The 19,125-nt window shown below is 37.5% G+C and overlaps 1 protein-coding gene across 4 annotated transcripts in view; it reads right to left on the bottom strand.

Moving 5' to 3' along the window:
• The window catches only part of SPOCK1 (SPARC (osteonectin), cwcv and kazal like domains proteoglycan 1), a 471,478-nt gene that overhangs the window by 28,695 nt on the left and 423,658 nt on the right, over positions 1-19,125 (bottom strand). For all 4 annotated transcript variants that reach the window (XM_087709511.1, XM_087709509.1, XM_087709512.1 and 1 more), the window contains one exon: positions 8,707-8,823. In XM_087709511.1, coding sequence (XP_087565637.1) covers positions 8,707-8,823 — 117 coding nt within the window. The remainder of the gene's footprint in view (positions 1-8,706; positions 8,824-19,125) is intronic.

Raw genomic sequence — 19,125 nt, forward strand, 5'->3', positions numbered from 1 at the left:
AAAAAGAGTTAGTTGTCAAGTGTCTGAATTCTGATCACATGACCATGGCAGGGATGAGTTGCTGCCAGCATTACTGCCGGTTGGGTACATGTGCAGTTTTGCTCCACAAGTGTGCACATTTGTACATAAATAGGTCTGTGCATGCGCAAAATGTTAAAAAAATGAAACAAATAAATTTGTGCAATGAAAATTGTTCTACTCATGTGCAGAACCGAAAATCAACATGGCACTGCGATAGGAGAACCGGTTCGGGGGCGTGGCAGGCCTGGGTCGCTGCTGGTTCCAGCGACTTAGGCTGCCAAACCACCACCGGTTTGGCTGAAGCGATCTGAACCAGTAGGAACCCACCACTGGACCATGGAGATGCTGTAACAGTCATGTGCAGAATGATCATAAGTCACTTTTTTCTGTTGTAACTTTGAATAGTCACCAAACAAACTCTTGTAAATTGAGGACTGCCTATAATTCTGTCATGGTGCCCTGCAAAGATCAGATATGGAACACAGATGTTAACTGTATTTTTGGAAATACTAGTTTTAATATAATGCCCATTATCTAGAATTACAATTTTGTTCATAACTTCTATAAAATTTACTTTATTTTGATTTATAAACATTTTAAAAAGAATTAAGAAAAGAAATAGCAGGAAAAATGCACATTGCTGTTGAAAATGTTAATGCTAGGAAATGTTTCCAGGACTATAATTTACTGAGATACTTAAAATTGCAAGTGCATTAAAAGTGAATTTTAATGTCAACATTAGCCAAAGTACAATTTCCTGTACTTTTTATGAACAAAAATGGTAAATATATTTTCTTGATTCTTCCTAAACAACCTGAATTTTAAGTAAGCAATGTATTTTGCCTAAGATAAATATTTATCTGAATGTAAGCAGGAGGAGTAATGTGATGCACTCAAAGAATAACTTACTTAATGTAAGTTCTATATAGTATAGGAGAGCATTCTAAAATTTACTTACTTGCCTATGATAATGAGAAATACTGCCATAAAACTTACAGGCTTTGAAAAACTACCTCAATTGCTAGACATTGCTTCCTATTTTCAGGAACTAGGACTAATATAGACAGCATTTTTCCACTAAAAACATTGCAAGGTAATTTTAGATGAATAAAGCCCAATGACAATTCTGCCTCATTTCAAGATCTTATAATGCAAATAATGACTTAACTGATTGTACTTCTTAATCCTACAGACTAATAACACAGCTTTTACTTCTTTTTTTGCATAACATACAGTATGTAGTTTAACACAGGAGTCTTCAACCTTGGCGACTTCAAGACTTGTGGACTTCAACTTTCAGAATTCCACAGCCAGTAAATTCTGGGAGTTGAAGTCCACAAGTCTTAAAGTTGCCAAGGTTGGAGACCCCTGATTTAACAGAACAGTGGAACACTCCAGCCAAAGATACAATGAAAAAGGTCACACGTTAGAGTTGTAGAATTTGTGAAAAGTTGAAGCTTGGAATTTTTTTATATATAGTAAATTCTTTTTAAAAATACTCTAAAATTTACAATTACTTATTATATGCACTATAACTTGATAGCAGGGGTGGGATCCTATCGGTTTAACAACTGGTTTGCTGAGCACGCACTCTATCTCTCTATCTTCTCCACTGGAGAATTTTTTAAAAAAAACTTCTTCTGATGAGATAGGCAAGCAGGGTGACATATTCTGATTGGGAGAGAGTTGTACATTGGCCTCAAAGTTAAAGGGCTTTTTGGGAGGGTCTATTTATCAAATCCATGTAACATGTCTTGTCTAATTAGAATATACCTGAGACTAGGGCCATCTGTCTCTTAGGGGGAGTATATGAATAGGGCAGATCTATTAAGCAATAGAGGAGGTAGTTAGGCATTGTTGGTGTTTTATATGGGCTATGTGGACTGGAGGTGATGTATGAATCCAGGAACAGTTAGACAGAAATTTGCAACTGAGGACCTTTCAGTAGGAAGCAGAGATCTATTTCCTGAGCAGTCGGAGTGATGAAAAAGACCGCTGGGACTTATTGGTGCAAAAGGTTTAGGAAAGAATTATTTCCCCCTCTGTCCAGGTTAAAACAAGCCCAAGTAATACCGAAGCTGCCTAAGACAGTGAGCATATCAAAGTTGCAATTTTGAAATGCATACTGTAGCGTTCCCTGTGTCAATTAGGGAAAGAATAAAGAATCAATTAAACTGTAAAATTTGTGTAGAAATGTATGCATAGGTTATTCAGTACATATAGTGAATACATAAGAGATAAACAAAAATTATTGCCTTGAAAAGGAACAATAAACCTTTATGTAATTCAGTGAATTATTGATTTGCATCCGGAAGAGTCCCCCTCCCCTCGGAGCCTCAAAAGGGATTCTTGTGAATCAGCCCATCATAAATGAGCTGACCATTATCTGGAATGAGGTCCATCCCAAGATTCTCACTCATTAAAGGCTATTCAAGGACAATAAGATAATTTTGGAGAAAATCATTTTAGAGGAGACAAATTTGGTACAGAATAGAATCTTCAATAGCATTCACAAGGAACAGATGTTAACTCTCATATTTCTAATCCTGTGACTCACGGAGACAAAAGCGGGTGGAGAAACACCTGATTTCTAAATCTGTAGAGAACAATTAGCACATTGAACGGCAGGCAATGAAGCTCAGAGTGTTCATTACAACCTTCACCACAGGATAAAATCACTAGATGAGAATAATAGGGAGGAAACAAAGTAACAATAAAATGGTAACACAATTATGGATAAAATAGAATAAAAAGCTTTTGACTGTGGAATTTTTAGACTCTGGACATATGGCTCACAAAACAGAACAAAGCTAAAGAAAGCAAATATTAGTAAATATACTACAGTAACAGCAAAACAGAGACAAAAGGACTATGAACTGATCTCACAACTAAATCTAGGAACAGTAGTTTAAGACATGTCTTTGATTCTGCCAAGTTGTCAGATTGTGCTACTTCTTTCTGGGTATCCAAAAATTGACTTCTATTCTTTTGGTTGCAAAGAAAGAAAGAAAGGAGATTTTTCTGTAACAGAAGAAGGCTAGTACTTAAATCTTTGTCTATATTCCCATTTCAAGTTAGAATATTTTTACTTTTTTGACTGTTTTTAATATTTACATTCATAACAACATTTTAATATCTCATGTGATGCACCAAAAGAAGGTTTAACCCATCATTTCCCATTATGTTTAAGTCACTTTAAAACTTTAATCCTCAATGTAGTATTCATGGTACTTCCTTCTATGTCTCATTTTGTTAAAAAAGAAAAAAAAGTTTGTTTTACCAGCATTATTATTATTGTGATTATCATTACTCTCAGTGTATGTACACTGAGAGCTTCTGCACTGGAGACAAATTCCTTGTATAATAACACTTGGCCAAATATTCAATTCAATTCAGTTCAGTTCAGTTCAATTCAACTCAACTCAACTCCTTTATTTAAGAAAGGCAACAAAATATTGATGTCCAAGTACATCTTTATTCCCAGTAATGTTTCCAGGTATCACATGAGCCCCACAGACATTTTTATAAAATAGAACTGATGGATGACTGCAGCATTTGGCTTGGATATGTGACACATCTATGCTGAAAAATACAAACATGACAAGGATGGTGGTAAGAGAAAGCACTCTAGGAAATTAGAAGATTCAGGAGCACATCCTCACCAATTTTTTATTTTAAAAATAGCATCTCTCTAACTTCTCATGCTCAGCAAGGTGCTCCAGCTATTTAATGATAATATCCATGACATACTCCCAACACTGTAATGTTTGAACCTTGCTTAAAAACCATAAAGCTATATAAACAACACTTTACCAAGGGGTGGGGGATTATATACTTAGTACAGCTTTATAAGCATATCCTGATAACTTATATCAGGGAGGATTGTAAAAGAAAGTACAAGTCAATGCTCAACATAAGAAGAAAGTGCCTTATGCCTCATTCATGTAGACACTGAGATGATAAATGTACTCTTGTACCACAAGTTACTGCAAATCAGTTCTTCCTGTGTATATATGAAGAATCTGTATACATCCAGCAGAATAAGTTGAAATTCTAAATGAAATTTTCATCTGTATGTCTGTAGTCTGTATGTTCAGAGGGGATATACGTAAAAGTCCTTTGATCTACATCTGAATCAAGTTGCCCTGACCTACAATTCATGCATTAATGCATGGAATGGACTGCAGGTTTTATAGTTGTACAGATTTTGCACTGTGGCAAACATACCAAATCTTGTTTAAAAAAATACTATTTTAGACAAGCAAACCTCTGCCATGTACACTGAATAATGTGATTCTCCTCCTTATCTCATCTGAAAAAGTACAAACATTGTGTGGAAAGGCCTGCTGAGTAAAAGGCTTGATATAGCTGCATGAATGTTTGAATTTCAAGAATAATTACAAATGCAATTCTTTTCATCTGAAAGATTACAGGTGTCCAAAAGCATAGCAAAGACTTATGGTGCACATATAGGTTCTAGATTGGGTCACTGATTTAAGGGAGAAGCCAACTTTTCTCCATTCCACAAAAAGAAACATTAAAAAAAATTATCCTGCCTTCCCCCCCCCCCCCCATTTGTACAGAGAAGATCTCAGAGGTAATTTGCTCACAGAGATGGGCTTGCATGCTTCATAATATATAAATGCTTTTAAAAGATATTTTGCTAAGGTTATGTTTCCAATTCAGAATGTGTCAGGAACATATAGGTTTTTGTGATTTAAAAAAAAACCTTCAGACTGAAAAAAATGACCAAGTTTGATAAAGTCTATCATGAGTAGCTGGGAAGTTGCTGACAGGGTCAGCAAAATCTGCTTCCCACTGTTGAAAGAAGGGAATATCAGACTGGCAGATTTATTTCTCTTTTCGCTGATGTCTACTATACCGCTGGTGTGAGAAGCAGCAGGGATGCCAAAGGCCTTTTTATGTTGCCCTTTGCTTTGGTTCATAATCAGGGTTTTGTGGGTCTTTTGGTAGGTGATTATAATTAGAGCTTTACCTACTCTTTGTTCAGTGCTCTTTGTTTATGTGTAATTATGCCTTATATTTTTCCAATGACATTTCCTGTTTTACTGATTGCTATAGTTCATCCAGAGTTGCTTCTGGTAAATTGGGCAGCCATATAAATATGATTAATAAATAAAATATTGAGACACTCTGTGGTATGAAACTTGGCCTTTTTATGTAGTGTACAGATTTGTGTTCATAAGGATGCCCTTATAAGCTGTTCAGTCAAAGTTCTAAAGTTCTCGGAAAACAATATTCCATGTCATGGATGAAAATTCTCAATCATCCAGGAAGGATTGTCTGGAAATTGAATGATGGCAACTGGACTTATTTTCTTGTTGGTTTGAGACATTTCACTGCTCATCCAAGCAGCTTCTTCAGTCTGAATAAGTTTTAGTTTTAGGAGGAGGCACTTTCCAACAACTCTCTGTCTACTTAGATTTCCTCTTAACATCTTGTTCAGATTGAAGAAGCTGCTTGAATGGGCAGCAAAACATCTCAAACCAACAAGAAAATATCTCCAGTTGTCATGACTCAATTTTCAGACAATAATCCATGTCCTTCACTCAACCTGCTCAATGAGCTAGAATTTAACTGCATTTCTTTTGGAGCTTATATCAGACTTTGCTGCCTATTACGGTTTGATAACTTATTAGTATCCTTGACTATCACTAAGTGTTGTATCTTTTCATTCTTGATGAATGTATTTATTATCCTTATGTACACTGAGAGCATATGCACTGAAGACAAATTCTTTGTGCGTCCAATCACTCTTGGCCAATAAAGAATTATTCTATTCTATACTATTCTTCTATTCAATTCTATTCTATTCTATTCTCAGATTTTGGCTGAAACAAATCCTTTGGGCTGAATCTCTATTCACCTGTTTCTAGCAATAGCTATGGCTCACAGAAACAGGATGATATATACTTCTACAATTGGTTCAGTCTTGTTTTTTTCTTCTCTGCTAAAGTTTGCATTTGTGTTTGATTGGGCTGGACTTCAATATTATTCTTCATATCCATTCCTTGCATTAGCTATAGTCTATCCCATGTTTTTAGGGTCACAACTCTTACTTTTCTTGAAATATCTTGGTGCCTCATTTACCTAGAGAGATATTTGCTCTGATTCCCGATAACATGCACATTGAGTCCAAATCCTATGTGAACTTTCTGTTTCCATTTTCTGCTCTCTTGGGGTAAATAGTATCTCTTGGATAACTATCTGGTTTAATAATTAGTGGTTTGGGATAACACATAAGATTTAGAATAGTGTTTCTGAAAGTAGTGTTTCTCTAGGACTTCAGCTCCTAGGATTCTTAGTAATGGCCATGCTGGTTGGGAAATTCTAGGACTTGAAATTTACATATCTTAAAATTCCTGAAAGTTCAGAAACACTTATTAATAATATTTAGTACAGGTAATCATTGACTTATGTTCACAATTGAGCCCAAAATTTATGTTGCTAAGCAAGTTAAGTGAGTTTTGTCCCATTTATGACCTTTCTTGCAGTTGTTAAGTGAATCTTTGTCTTTGTCTGTTGTCTTTGCTGGTCACAAGGTCACAAAAGGTGATCACATGATCCAGGATATTGCCACCATCATAAATATGAGCCAGTTGCCAAGCATCCCAATTTTGACCATAGGGATGCTGCAATAGTTGGAAGTGTAAAAAATTGCCATAAGTCATTTTTTCAATTCTGTTGTAGCTTCAAATGGTCATTAGATGAATGATTGTAAGTTGATGACTACCTGTAATGTACCATCAAAGCAGTTGAGCCAAACACACCAATTAGTCACCTTTTAATTCTGTTCTTATAGCAAGTTCTGATTTTTTTGGGGGGGGTGGTGGCTAAATATCAATTTTCATGCACCTTCGGCATTTAGTCATGCTGGCCACATGACCACAGAGATGTCTTTGGACAGCACTGGATCTTTGGCTTTGAAATGGAGATGAGCACTGCCCCCTACAGTCGGGAATGACTAGCACATATGTACGAGGGCAATCTTTACCTTTACCTTTAAATATCAATTTAATCTGTTTATTAGAAGCTGTAGAAATGGTTTTTCAATACTCAATAATTTTTGAACTCTGAGTAACTTGAGATATTTTGCCTCATTAAAATTCAGAATCCAGCGTTCAGATGAGAGGATAGCCTGTACACATTCTGACTTTATAAAAATGAAACACATTGTTTTCTTCTTCTTTACTCTGGAATAAACAACTATAATGCTGTTATTCTCTATTTCATTTCCTCGTCCTTTTCCTTTCTAAATCTATATATTTCACAATCTATATATTTCTGTCCACCAACATTTTTGGTGGACAGAAATTAATATTTTTTTATTTCTATGGAATAATGTTAATAATAATGTTTTTCTATTTGTCATTTGGTGAACTCTAAACATAGTATGTGTAGGTAAATATATTAACTGAGACGTTGGCTATATAATACCATCAGGATGCCTTTGAATACAAATGACTGCATTCTGAATACAAGAGTTGAAGTGATGCAGCAATTAAGGTGATGGAATATGGCTTGGGAAACCCCAACTGAAATCTATTCTCAACAATGGAAACTCAATGGTAATTTGAGTTTCACGTTCACTTTCTCTCAGTCCAGTCAACCACAAAGGCTTGTATCTAATTTTTAAAAATATAAACGATGCTGCGTTAGATTATATAGACATTGGTATTTGAACATAGACCTTTTTAACATTTATATTTTACTAATTTAGATGAAATGTTAATATATATTGCTAGTCCATGTATGATGCTATATGATAAATAAATAAATTGTGAGATTGAAAAGGAAAGGAAAATCTCCATTCAGGAAAGATAATAAATATAACAAACTAATAAACAATAACATGGATAAACAATTACTCATGTCCATATTGTAGTCTTTCTATATGCATTTCATTAGCTACAATCCATCAAGTCCCTTCTAATACTTTTATGAAAGAGAGTCCTGTAACAGCCTGTAAATTCTTGTCAGAAGCATCAACACCTAAATTTTTGAGCCTAATATCCACCAGTATTTAACTTTCAGGGCTTGATACTGTAAGCAAAGTTATTTTCTGTTTTCTGTCCCTGCCTTACCAAATAACTCCCCAAAGCAAATTAAGAAAAGTTGGGGGGAATTTTAGAAATTGATCCATATCAAGACACAAAAGTATTTATGAAATATACTTTTGCATCTTCCCTAAAACCTTAGTCCCCACAACTATGTGAATTTGAAAGTAGATCTCAGATTAATTCATGCTTATAAGGTTAAAAGTAACAAGTAGCAAGACAAATTACTAAACGTTATACCATGAATTGATTGTTCTTCTGTTTTAGAATCCTCCCTCATTATTTGTTATAGTTTAATTTCTATAAATTTCCAAGTTTAATTCAGCTTTCTCATTTAAGCCTAGAGGGTAAGAACCTGGAATCCCTAGGGGCTGAAAGAGAATACAATATCATTTTAAAGAAACTATTTTATTTTCAAAATGTATTTAGAATGGTAGTCCTGGCTACAAGAACCCTGCTTCCCTACATAATGAAAAGAAGTCGTAATGAAAGGAATGGAAAGATGTGCTAAGGTATTATTGGGTCACTTAAAAACATAGCTGTCATTGCTATTCTTGTTGAACTTGTGAATATATCTCAAATTTTATTCTCAGATTTGTCATCTTACTGCCTTGTGCTGAATCTGAGCTTGTTGGCTTGATGACACGATTCGCATCTTCATGAAGACTGCCAAACCAGTCTTTTAGGCGGGATGCAAGATTTCGCAGTTCCTTGTCTGTGCAAGCTGCAAAAAGAATGACAGCAATTAGATGACAGATAACATCATAAACATAGCCTTATCAAAGATTATTTTTGTTTTCTGCCTGAAGAACTTTGATTCCAAGACCACTGAATTTCAAACAGCAATTGTGTAGCAGGTCGAAGGGTAAAAGTGCATCAAGAACACACAAAGCAGCAACACAAGATTTATTATTATGCTTGAATTTTGGCTAAATGGGAGACATAATTTATGATGTACAATCTGGACACAAATCCATCTTCTGTTGCTTCTCAGTGATGTGTGGGATTTTTCTATTTTGTTTTTTTGGTAATAGGTATCACCTTTTAGATCTTCCAAGAAAGGATATCAATCAAACAGCAGTAGGGAAAAAATAGCACTGCTATTAGAACAAGACCCTGGATATAATTTATAACCTTGTTTGGTTTAGTTTAAAGTTATTGCTACACCAGTAGGAAATCTTTTAATATAAGGTTTCATGTTTTCCAGTTCAATGGCATTTTTAAATCCCTTCTCTATTGTTAAAGTTTATTTAAACACGTAGCAGGCACTAAAGCATTTCAAATATAAGACATTATAAATAAAGAGGTAGAAAAGTACACAAAAGCATATACACACACTGTTGTGTGTAAGTGCCTATATGCATTTGTAATCTTTAATACTGAAACATTAAATAATTCTGTCCAGAATAAAATTTGTAAAGATGGAAGTAATTCATTAGAACATAATTAAAAAAGAGAACAAGCATGAGCAAAGCAACCTTAAATTAAATCATTCATCATGTGATGTTAATTTTTCATCCAGTGCTGAGAAGCTAAACTTTAGTTTTCCAGCCAGCATTGTTATAGCAAAAATAGCAACTTACAACAGGAATTAAATTAATTTCTTATATTGCACCATTTTATATGTCATGGGAAAAATAAACAATAAGCTTACACTAACATCAATTATTAAATATTGTTCTTCCAGTTTCCTTAAGTTCTATCAGTTAACATTAAGAACCACATGGTTACTGCCAGCCGCTATAGAACATGTACTGATCTGACCATAATCCCTGCAATGCAATCAACACATTAAAATAAAACAATTCTAAGGAGGCATTCCATCATTTATAATTATGTTTATAGTCAGCTCTTGATGATTTCCAAAGTAAAAGGAATTTAAAAGGATTTTTACAGCATAAAGAATTCCCTGTTGATACCTTACATCCAAATCCAATACATCCAAGTTGTCCTGTCATACTATTAAAATTTTTGTTGTAATTGATGCAGCATCCTGCTAGGTGACAGTACCAACCTGCCCTTGAACAATTAAGAAGTTGGGTAGTTGTTGGATGGGAGATCTACTTGGAAATTGTAAACTGTAGCCAAGACAGGAAATTGAGGGGGGGTTGGGTCCAAAAAGGCAAACAATTTCTATATTGTTTCCAAGAAAAGTATATGAATTTACCTCAACAGTTGAGCATTTCTTTCTAGATTTACATAATACTGAATAAGACTCTTGATTCTAGGATTCAAACAGTGTTAATTTCAGCTGTAATAAATATTAGTTTAAGACAAAAACTGAAAACTGAGATGTTAAACTCAAATTAATTTTAAAAAACCGAATTTGCTTAATTTGAATTTCTGGTTGATTTTTCTTTCAAATATATTTGACAGAAATAACAGACACAGAAATAGTAAACACAGAATTTCCAATCGGCAGTCAAGTGTCTAATCCCGAAGTCCTCAATGTTCCTATTTCTTGAACACATTTTTATTCATGCCTTAAAACTTGGATGATCAAGGAATGAGAGAGAAAAGGATCAATGATCAGAATTGTATTCCCTTTTCAAGTTCAAATTTCAAAAGGTAAGTTTTAAATAACAGATCTGTGATGTCAATATGAATAACTAAACACCAGGAAGAAACTCCATCACCTCAGAGATGAAAATTTACTCAGTTAACTTGTACTACTAAATGTCTTTTGATGAATTCGTGCATTTTAACTGAAATGCAGGAAAGCAATTTTGTGCATCTGAATCCCTCCCATACTTTTGCTTATTATTTTGGCTTATCATTTGCTTGGTCCTAGTTTCTTTAATTAACTAGGAAAGTATGTATGTATACTCAAGTAGCTAATTCTTAGCTACATACAGCATGAAGTAATAGGAGAAATGTAAGAGTCTGAAACAGGAATTAAGATTGTAGATTCAATAATTATATTCATTGCAGGTATTCTGCCAAGCAATAATAAAGGAAATGTTAAATTCTTGGATTTTTCAGAATAGGATCACAATTACATTGCTTCATTTAGCGATGGTCCTCTATAATAGTTATCCCTCTGCAATCTCTTAAAGGTTTTACTATTTTTTCATGACATCTAGATAAATGTATCTACTATTTGTTTCTGTTATGCATGTTTATTGGGGAACATATAATTTTTTGTTACAAATTTACAAATTTCTTTTAAGCGATTAGTGGCCAGCAGAATCCATTATTTATGAGAAAGGACAGAAAAGATGTTCCAGCTTTTCATTATCTTTAGTGATAGAATTCACATATTCAAGCCATTTTATTATTCTTCACATGAGTTCATTCAAAAAATTAAGTAACATTATTCAAATACAAAAGAAGATTTTCCTCCATGCTTCACACAGTAATCCATGAATTAATAGACATGCTTCACATAATAACTTACAATGTAATATCTCCGTTCACTGCATATTCTAATATAGTCCCTGAACTATCTCTATACAGCCCAAGGAATGTCATTGTGTTGTACAAAGCTAGGAAATTGGATTTTTATTTAGTGCAAGACACTTTTAAAAATAGTTTAAACACTGAGCAAAAAAGAGAGATAGCATAGCAAAGGACAGAAGTGGTAGTCACAAGGATTATATATCAAAATCAAATCAAATTCGGTTGCATGAGCCAATATAATTAAAAGATTGTATCAGAACATCCTGAAAAATGGACTTTTATGTAGGAAGCCAAAGAACCATCTTAGCAGTCAAAGAGCAATCATTGCAGCCATATAATATTTGTGTGCGTATGTATCTCTCTGTGTGTATGTGTATGTAAGTGTATGTATGTGTGCGTTTATATATACATACATACATACATACATACACACATATGTATATCTATGTATGTGTGTGTGTGTGTATCACACACACACTCGTATTTATAATTTAGATAAGTTTGGATAACTTAGAACAGTATCACTTGTGGTCAGTCCTAAATATTGCATACAAAATTAGACGTAGTAATGCTTCACTTGTAAATTGCTGCTTTAATTGCAATAATACGTGCCTGAACAACTGTTTTAAACTCAACGTAAATCGTTCTAAACCTGACTGTAAAAAATATGATTTCTGTAATAGAGTTGTCAAAGTCTGGAATGCTCTACCTGATCCAGTTATCTCAGTCACAAATTGACTTCCGTGGACCTTACTTCATACTTAAGTGGGCAGTAGAGGGGGCATGCATAAGTGGACTAGCGTGACTATTGTCCCTGTCATTGTATTTTTTTCTTTTATTCTTGTACCCATTTTGTCAATTAGAATTTGACAAATTCTAATAAATAAACAAACAAATAAACAAACACACACACACATACGTGTATGTGTGTGTGTATCTCTGTGTGTGTGTGTGTGTGAGAGAGAGAGAGAGAGAGAGAGAGAGACAGACAGACAGACAGACAGACATGCACCTGATGGAATCCCAATCAGCTAGTGTCTACAATCATTCTGTTTGGCATTCAGTTTGCAAAATATCCTTACAAGATTTGTAATGAGCTACAAGATTTGTAATTTACTCTCTACTCAATGCATGGTCTGGACTGCAACCACAGGATAAGTGATCATCAGCATTAGCTGGTGATGTTTGGGCCTCTGATTTAAACACCTCTAACGAATGCATCTGTTCTGGCACTAAGTTCTGTTGTTTCAGGAACATTTCTTTCTAATTCTTAACCAAAAAAGCAATTTTCAGCAAATGATTCTGGTATTTTCAATAAGTATAGTTTCGTTTGTTTCATCGGTCCTGTTGCGCCCTTCAGATTATTTAAAATAATATATCTGTCTCTCTCTTAATTTTAAAACACATTAATTCAAAAATGACTGCAATGATTTACAATGCAAATTGTGGGCCTATTTGTGGGAATAAGTCATGGACTTACTTGTATTTGCTTTTCAGCAACAACCCTACAAAATTATTTCATGTTTAGACAGTTGATATTAAGACACTGGAACCATATCTACAGAAGCCAGAATTTTTTTCATACTAAACTTGGTCCTTTGACTTGTGCCTAAAAGTATAAACAACTTTATATTAATTTGTAGGCATCTCATCATCCATTTTAGTACAGTACTGCCAACTTTCCAAGATAATATCTGAATGTGAGATTATCACTACGAATGTGGAGTATACGTAGTGTACAAAATATGTGTCACTGGAAGGCCAAGTACATACCTTGGATAATTTATTATTTTATCCAAGTCATTTGTACAAATGTTTAACTATCATAGACCTTAGGACAGACTGGACTTTCTTTACAGCTATCCCATCTGCTTAAGAGAGGAGAGTTCTGTCTCTGTATATTAAATAATAGGTACGCTGCCTTTGGGAAGTAAACACATGCCTTTGATTTAAAGGCCAGAGTGGGTTTCCAGAAATAATAATTTAGAAACATTGGAATAAAGCTTCTTTGAAAGTATTTGTCAGGAAATGATAAAGATTCTTCGTTATTCATTTCCTTTATTATTAACACTTGTACAACCTTATGCTTTATTTATTATATTCTACTCTTTTTTCAACAATAGAAATAAAGGACTTTAATTAAAGCATTATCTACGGATACCAAGTCTTCCTTCCAAATAACTGGTAATGAAAAACTATTTTTCCATCCTCCATTACTTTATTTAACAGATTAAATAAGTATAGGAAGCCCTCTTGGAGCACATGGGGCTGCTGCACACTTATGGATATAAGTTCCACTGTTCAAGGATCTATGATGAAAGATTGGTGATAAGGACATCTTCTATGAACTTCAGCTGGTTTTTATGCTACAGTTGCTGTTTTGGACAAGGTGTTGTTTCATACCGTCACTTCTTATTTGATTATGCCATGCAAGGAGCTATCGCTAAAGACGATTCCAAATCTTTCATAATACTGGTGTTATACAAATTATGATAATCTTAAAAGCACTTCCTTAGTAATTTGTTTGCTTCCAATCCTAATTCAAGAAGCTTTGGCTCCTTAAATCCCTTTTGTCAAATATAAATTATTTAGCAATCAAGGAGAGAAACCTGGTTGTTGGATGACCTTCTTTAACACAAGCTTTCTAGTTTCAGGCAAAAGTTGCAAGCAATTTTTTTAAAAAAAATATGTAAGTCTATAGTTATCAATAGGACAAAACCTCATGTATATACAATCTGTCTTTTTTTTTTGGTTAATCCTAGATCTAATTACATGAATTTAAACAAAGTATCCCTTTGCATCTTATCTGAACTGGGAAAACTACAGTTGGCTCAAAACTTGGTTAGCAATAGCAGTTAGACTTATATACCGCTTCATAGGGCTTTCAACCCTCTCTAAGCGGTTTACAGAGTCAGCATATTGCCCCCAACAATCCGGGTCCTCATTTTACCCACCTCGGAAGGATGGAAGGCTGGGTTATCCACAAACAGAAGGAGATTCAATTTGCAATCTATGTGGATATACATGGGTGTAGGTATGCTGGTCTTGTTGTATTTGGGTCTTTTCCCATGTAAGATTGAGATTGTCTTGGCAACGTTTTGGCGAGGTTTCACTTATCATCTTCAGGCTGGTGTTTTGGGCTTAAAGCGTGATCGGAGCTGCCGTCCTTCTACACACCTTCGTGGGGGTATGTGGAGTGCTGGCCCCCTTTCAGCAAGTGGATTGATTGGATGTATCATGATTGGTAGATTGGTGCTGATTGGTGCTGGCTGTGGGTCTGTTGTTGTTTTGTGTTGTAACGGCCTGGGTGGTGGGTGGGGCTCATTTGTTTACCAGGGCTGGTTTCCAGATGTCTGGTAGGCAGAAGGTATCATCACATTTATTCATGTTGTGGGGGTGTTTCTCTATTTCAATAGCTTCCATAATTATTCTCTTTTACAACATAAAACAACAACTAACCCACAGCAAGCACCATTCTGGACATATGGCTATCCAGTTGCTTCTTAAAAGCCTTCAATGATAGAGCACCCACAACCCCTGAAGGCAAGTTGTTCCTCACTGTCAGGAAATTTCTTCTTAGTTCTAAGCTGCTTCTCTGTTTGATAAGTTTCCATCCATTGTTTCTCGTCCTGCCTTCTGGTGCTTTGGAATATAGGTTGGCCCCTTCTTCTTTGTGGCAGCCCACAAATATTGGAAAACTGCTGTCATGTCACCCCAGTCCTTGTTTTCACTAGACATACCCAGTTCCTGCAACCTTTCTTCATATATTTTAGCCTCCACTCCCCTAATCATCTTTGTTGCTCTTCTCTGCAATCTTTCTAGAGTCTCCACATCATGGTGACCAAAACTGGATGCAGTATTCCAAGTCTGGTCTTACCAAGGCATTATAAAGCAGTACAGTACTAACACCTTACGTGACCTTGATTCTATCCCTTTGCTAATGCAGTTTAGGATTGCATTGGCTTTTTGGCAGTTGCAGCACATTACTGGCTCCTATTTATGTGGTTACCTACTAGGACATAGATGCTGCTATTGAGCCAGATGCTGCTGTTGTGTATTTGGATACATGAGAAAGGGCCAGCAACCACTTTGCTGGGCCCTGTTTGGTCAGGAGTCATTGGAGGCTGTTGCTAGCCTCCATGAAATACCTAATCTGCCCTGATTGGCCGAGGTACTGCACCAGCAGTTGCTGTGCAGTACCCGGCCCCTGATTGGTTTTTGTATTGTTACATTTCCTATAAATACCTTTGGCGTTCGTTCTGTTCTTTGAATCGCTAACATCTAAATAAACACCTACTTTCTGAATCCATGGCTCTTGCGTGATCCCTCGAACAAATACACAAAAACTGGCGACGAAGGTGGGATCTGGCGATTCCGCAGGGCCTGGAATGAGGAGAGAGCAGTCGCAGCGCAACACCAGAGGCTACCTGATTAAACTACAGTTGGAAGGGCTCGTGAAGGACCGCCGGACCCCACGGCCAGCATGCGCCCAGCTGAAGCAGTTACCAGCACTCGAGAGGCTTCAATCTGCGAAAGCCAGCTGGAACTGTCTGGGCCCGAGGTCGTGGGGCTGCCCCCCACGGCCAGCATGCGCCCAGCTGAAGCAGTTACCAGCACTCGAGAGGCTTCAATCTGCGAAAGCCAGCTGGAACTGTCTGGGCCCGAGGTCGTGGGGCTGCCCGTGCACCTCACGGAGCAAGCCAGCTTTTCTGATCGCCCAAGCCGCGTCGCGATCCAGAAACTTAGCTTGGCTGCGGAAGCTGCCTGCCAGCCAACCATTAAAGCCTCGTTGCATACAAAAAGAACTGCTTGACCCGGAGAGAGAGAGAGAGAAAGAAGGAGGACTGACATCCGTCTCCTGCCTTCCTTCCTCGGCCTCCCGTCGTCTCTCCGCCCTCCCAGAAGGGCCCCGATGTCTCCGCGGCCTCCTCGCCTGCCTCCTCGGCCTCCGCGCCCGCCTCCACGGCCTCCCGTCGTCTCTCCGCCTCCCAGAAGGGCCCCAATGTCTCCGCGCCTGCCCCTTCGGCCTCCTGACGCCTCCACGGCCTCCCGTCGTCTCTCCGCCTCCCAGAAGGGCCCCAATGTTTCCGCGCCTGCCTCTTCGGCCTCCTGACGCCTCCACGGCCTCCCGACGCCTCTACGGCCTCCGCGCCCAAGAGCCGCTCCGTTCCGCCGCCTGCGCCCTCCCCGAGCCTCGCCGCTGTGCCTCTCCTCCGGCCAAAGCCTCCCGATGCTGGGAGGGAAGCTGTCATTCCCTCCTGTCCTGCCTGCTAGCTCCGTTCTCTGCCTGGAGGGAAAGCCGCCCCTCCCTGCCTCCCCGTGAGCCTGCTTCCCAGCGGGAAGCCACGGAGCCTCTCTCAACGCTCCTCCTAGCCTCCAAGACCTCCGCGCTGTCTTGCCTCAGCTGTCTTAGCTGCCTTCAGGGGCCTGAAATCCCTCCTGCCTGCCTCAACGATCTCCATGCTGCCCGGCCAATCCACACCTTCTGGAAGGCTATCAGCGGGCCGCCAGCCGCCTCCAGGCCGTTCTGCATGCCAGGACTGAAAAAACTCTTTGTGTCTGTTGGGCATGCGCAGTAAAGGAGGGGGAATTTTAAATAAATAAAAATGTGTGTAAAGCAACTGGAGGGAAAGGGGAGGAATGTGAATTGAGAACTTGGGTAAAGTGAGCTAATAAAGAATAAAGTGTACTTAGCTGGAGGGAAGGAGAAACGTAACGTAATGGGAATAAATTACTGGAGGGAGGAGAAATGCAAATACGAATAAATGAGCTGGAGGGAAGGAGAAAGAAACATAGAATGGCTTCTTAAAGTGAACCACGCACACACACATGTAATTGTAACAACTCAGGGAACTGTTTGAAATGAATTAATAAAAATGGGCACTTAACCTGGGGAAAATGCAAATGGAAATTTTACAATGTTCTTGAAATTTCAAAGTTGCTAGTTATGATTTGTGGGTCCACCCCCCCCCCATCAACAGATCTGGGGGGAAGGGGTGTTGTGTATTTGGATACATGAGAAAGGGCCAGCAACCACTTTGCTGGGCCCTGTTTGGTCAGGAGTCATTGGAGGCTGTTGCTAGCCTCCATGAAATACCTAATCTGCCCTGATTGGCCGAGGTACTGCACCAGCAGTTGCTGTGCAGTACCCGGCCCCTGATTGGTTTTTGTATTGTTACATTTCCTATAAATACCTTTGGCGTTCGTTCTGTTCTTTGAATCGCTAACATCTAAATAAACACCTACTTTCTGAATCCATGGCTCTTGCGTGATCCCTCGAACTAATACACAAAAGCTGCTATTCCACCTATTCTATAACTGTACATTTAGTTTTCCTTCCTAAATGTAAAAATGTTACTTTTGTCACTATTTAATTTCATTTTATTAGACAGGGCCCAGTATTCAAGTCTGTCAAGATCTTTCTGGATCTCGAGCTTATATCCTGCCAGCTTGGTGTTGTCTGCAAATTTGATGAGTTCCCTTTCTATTCCCTCATCTAAATTGTTAATGAAACTACTGAAGAGTAATGGGCCTCTGGCAGAAATATGGGGTACCCCAGTTGGCAAATGCACAATTCTAGAGGAAAAAGATGTAGTTGTTTTCAGCTGAAGGTTGAAAGTGCTGAAAGTTTATACTCCTTTGTGCTGCAAAACCCTTTTTTTACTGAATCTAAAGTGGTGCCTTATCAAAATACCTATTTTATCTTTTGGTGCTTTAAAGAAATTGACATTTCTAGCTCTGTTTTCATTGAGCATTTACAACTACAGAGCAATTAATGGAACATCAGGCAAAAGGCAAGACATTATTCTGCTGCTTTAATTTAATGCTAAAGTTTGAGTCTGATGACAATTGAAGCTTCAGTAAATAGTCAGGACTAAGCTAAGGCTGCACAGATGCCAATAAATTTTCCATCTATTTTTGAGTAATATTTATGTAATTGTATAAATATTTATTGGTAGATCTGCCTCTCAGCAAAAAAACTACCATTATCCATTTAGTGAAATTAAAAGCATGACTTGTATCCTTAGGCACGGTCTGTTTCTGGTTCTTGAAAATAGCTTAGAAGGCCAAATGAGCGGCATCAAATTTGTTAAAACTGCCTGCCAGGTTCTGTATGCTTATCTCCTTACCTGCACACTCGGTTCTCTTTTGGAAAGCTGAGAGCCCTTTGGCACACATATTAAATATTATAATGAAAAGTTGAAAGTTTGGAGAATTCAGATTGTTTTTCTCCATGCGGAACTGTTCGTTAGTCTAAAGGAGAAAGTATGATCCAAGCTATCTCAGCATGCATTTTAATTACAATAATGAGCAATATTCAGACAATCTGATTCTGAGATCTGGATGAAATTCAAATGACTTTAAACAATATGTCTTAAAAGCAACTGCAAATCAATGCAGGAATGTGTACCTAATTCAGAGACAATGTATTTTTACTATGTTATAGATTAATGGGGTTGAAGCAGAGGTGGGTTGCTCCCGGTTCGGACTGGTTCGGGAGAACTGGTAGTGGTAACTAAGAGTGGGTCGCTGAACCAGTAGTGATGACTAGCTGGCCACACTCCTGAACTGGCTCACTCGGACGTTCGCCCTGCCTCGCTTTGGCACGTGCATCCATACAACTGCC

This window comes from Thamnophis sirtalis, unplaced genomic scaffold (genome assembly GCF_051295495.1).
Source record: "Thamnophis sirtalis isolate CommonGarterSnake01/CBP01778 unplaced genomic scaffold, rThaSir2_p1.2 scaffold_3, whole genome shotgun sequence".
Taxonomy (NCBI): domain Eukaryota; kingdom Metazoa; phylum Chordata; class Lepidosauria; order Squamata; family Natricidae; genus Thamnophis; species Thamnophis sirtalis.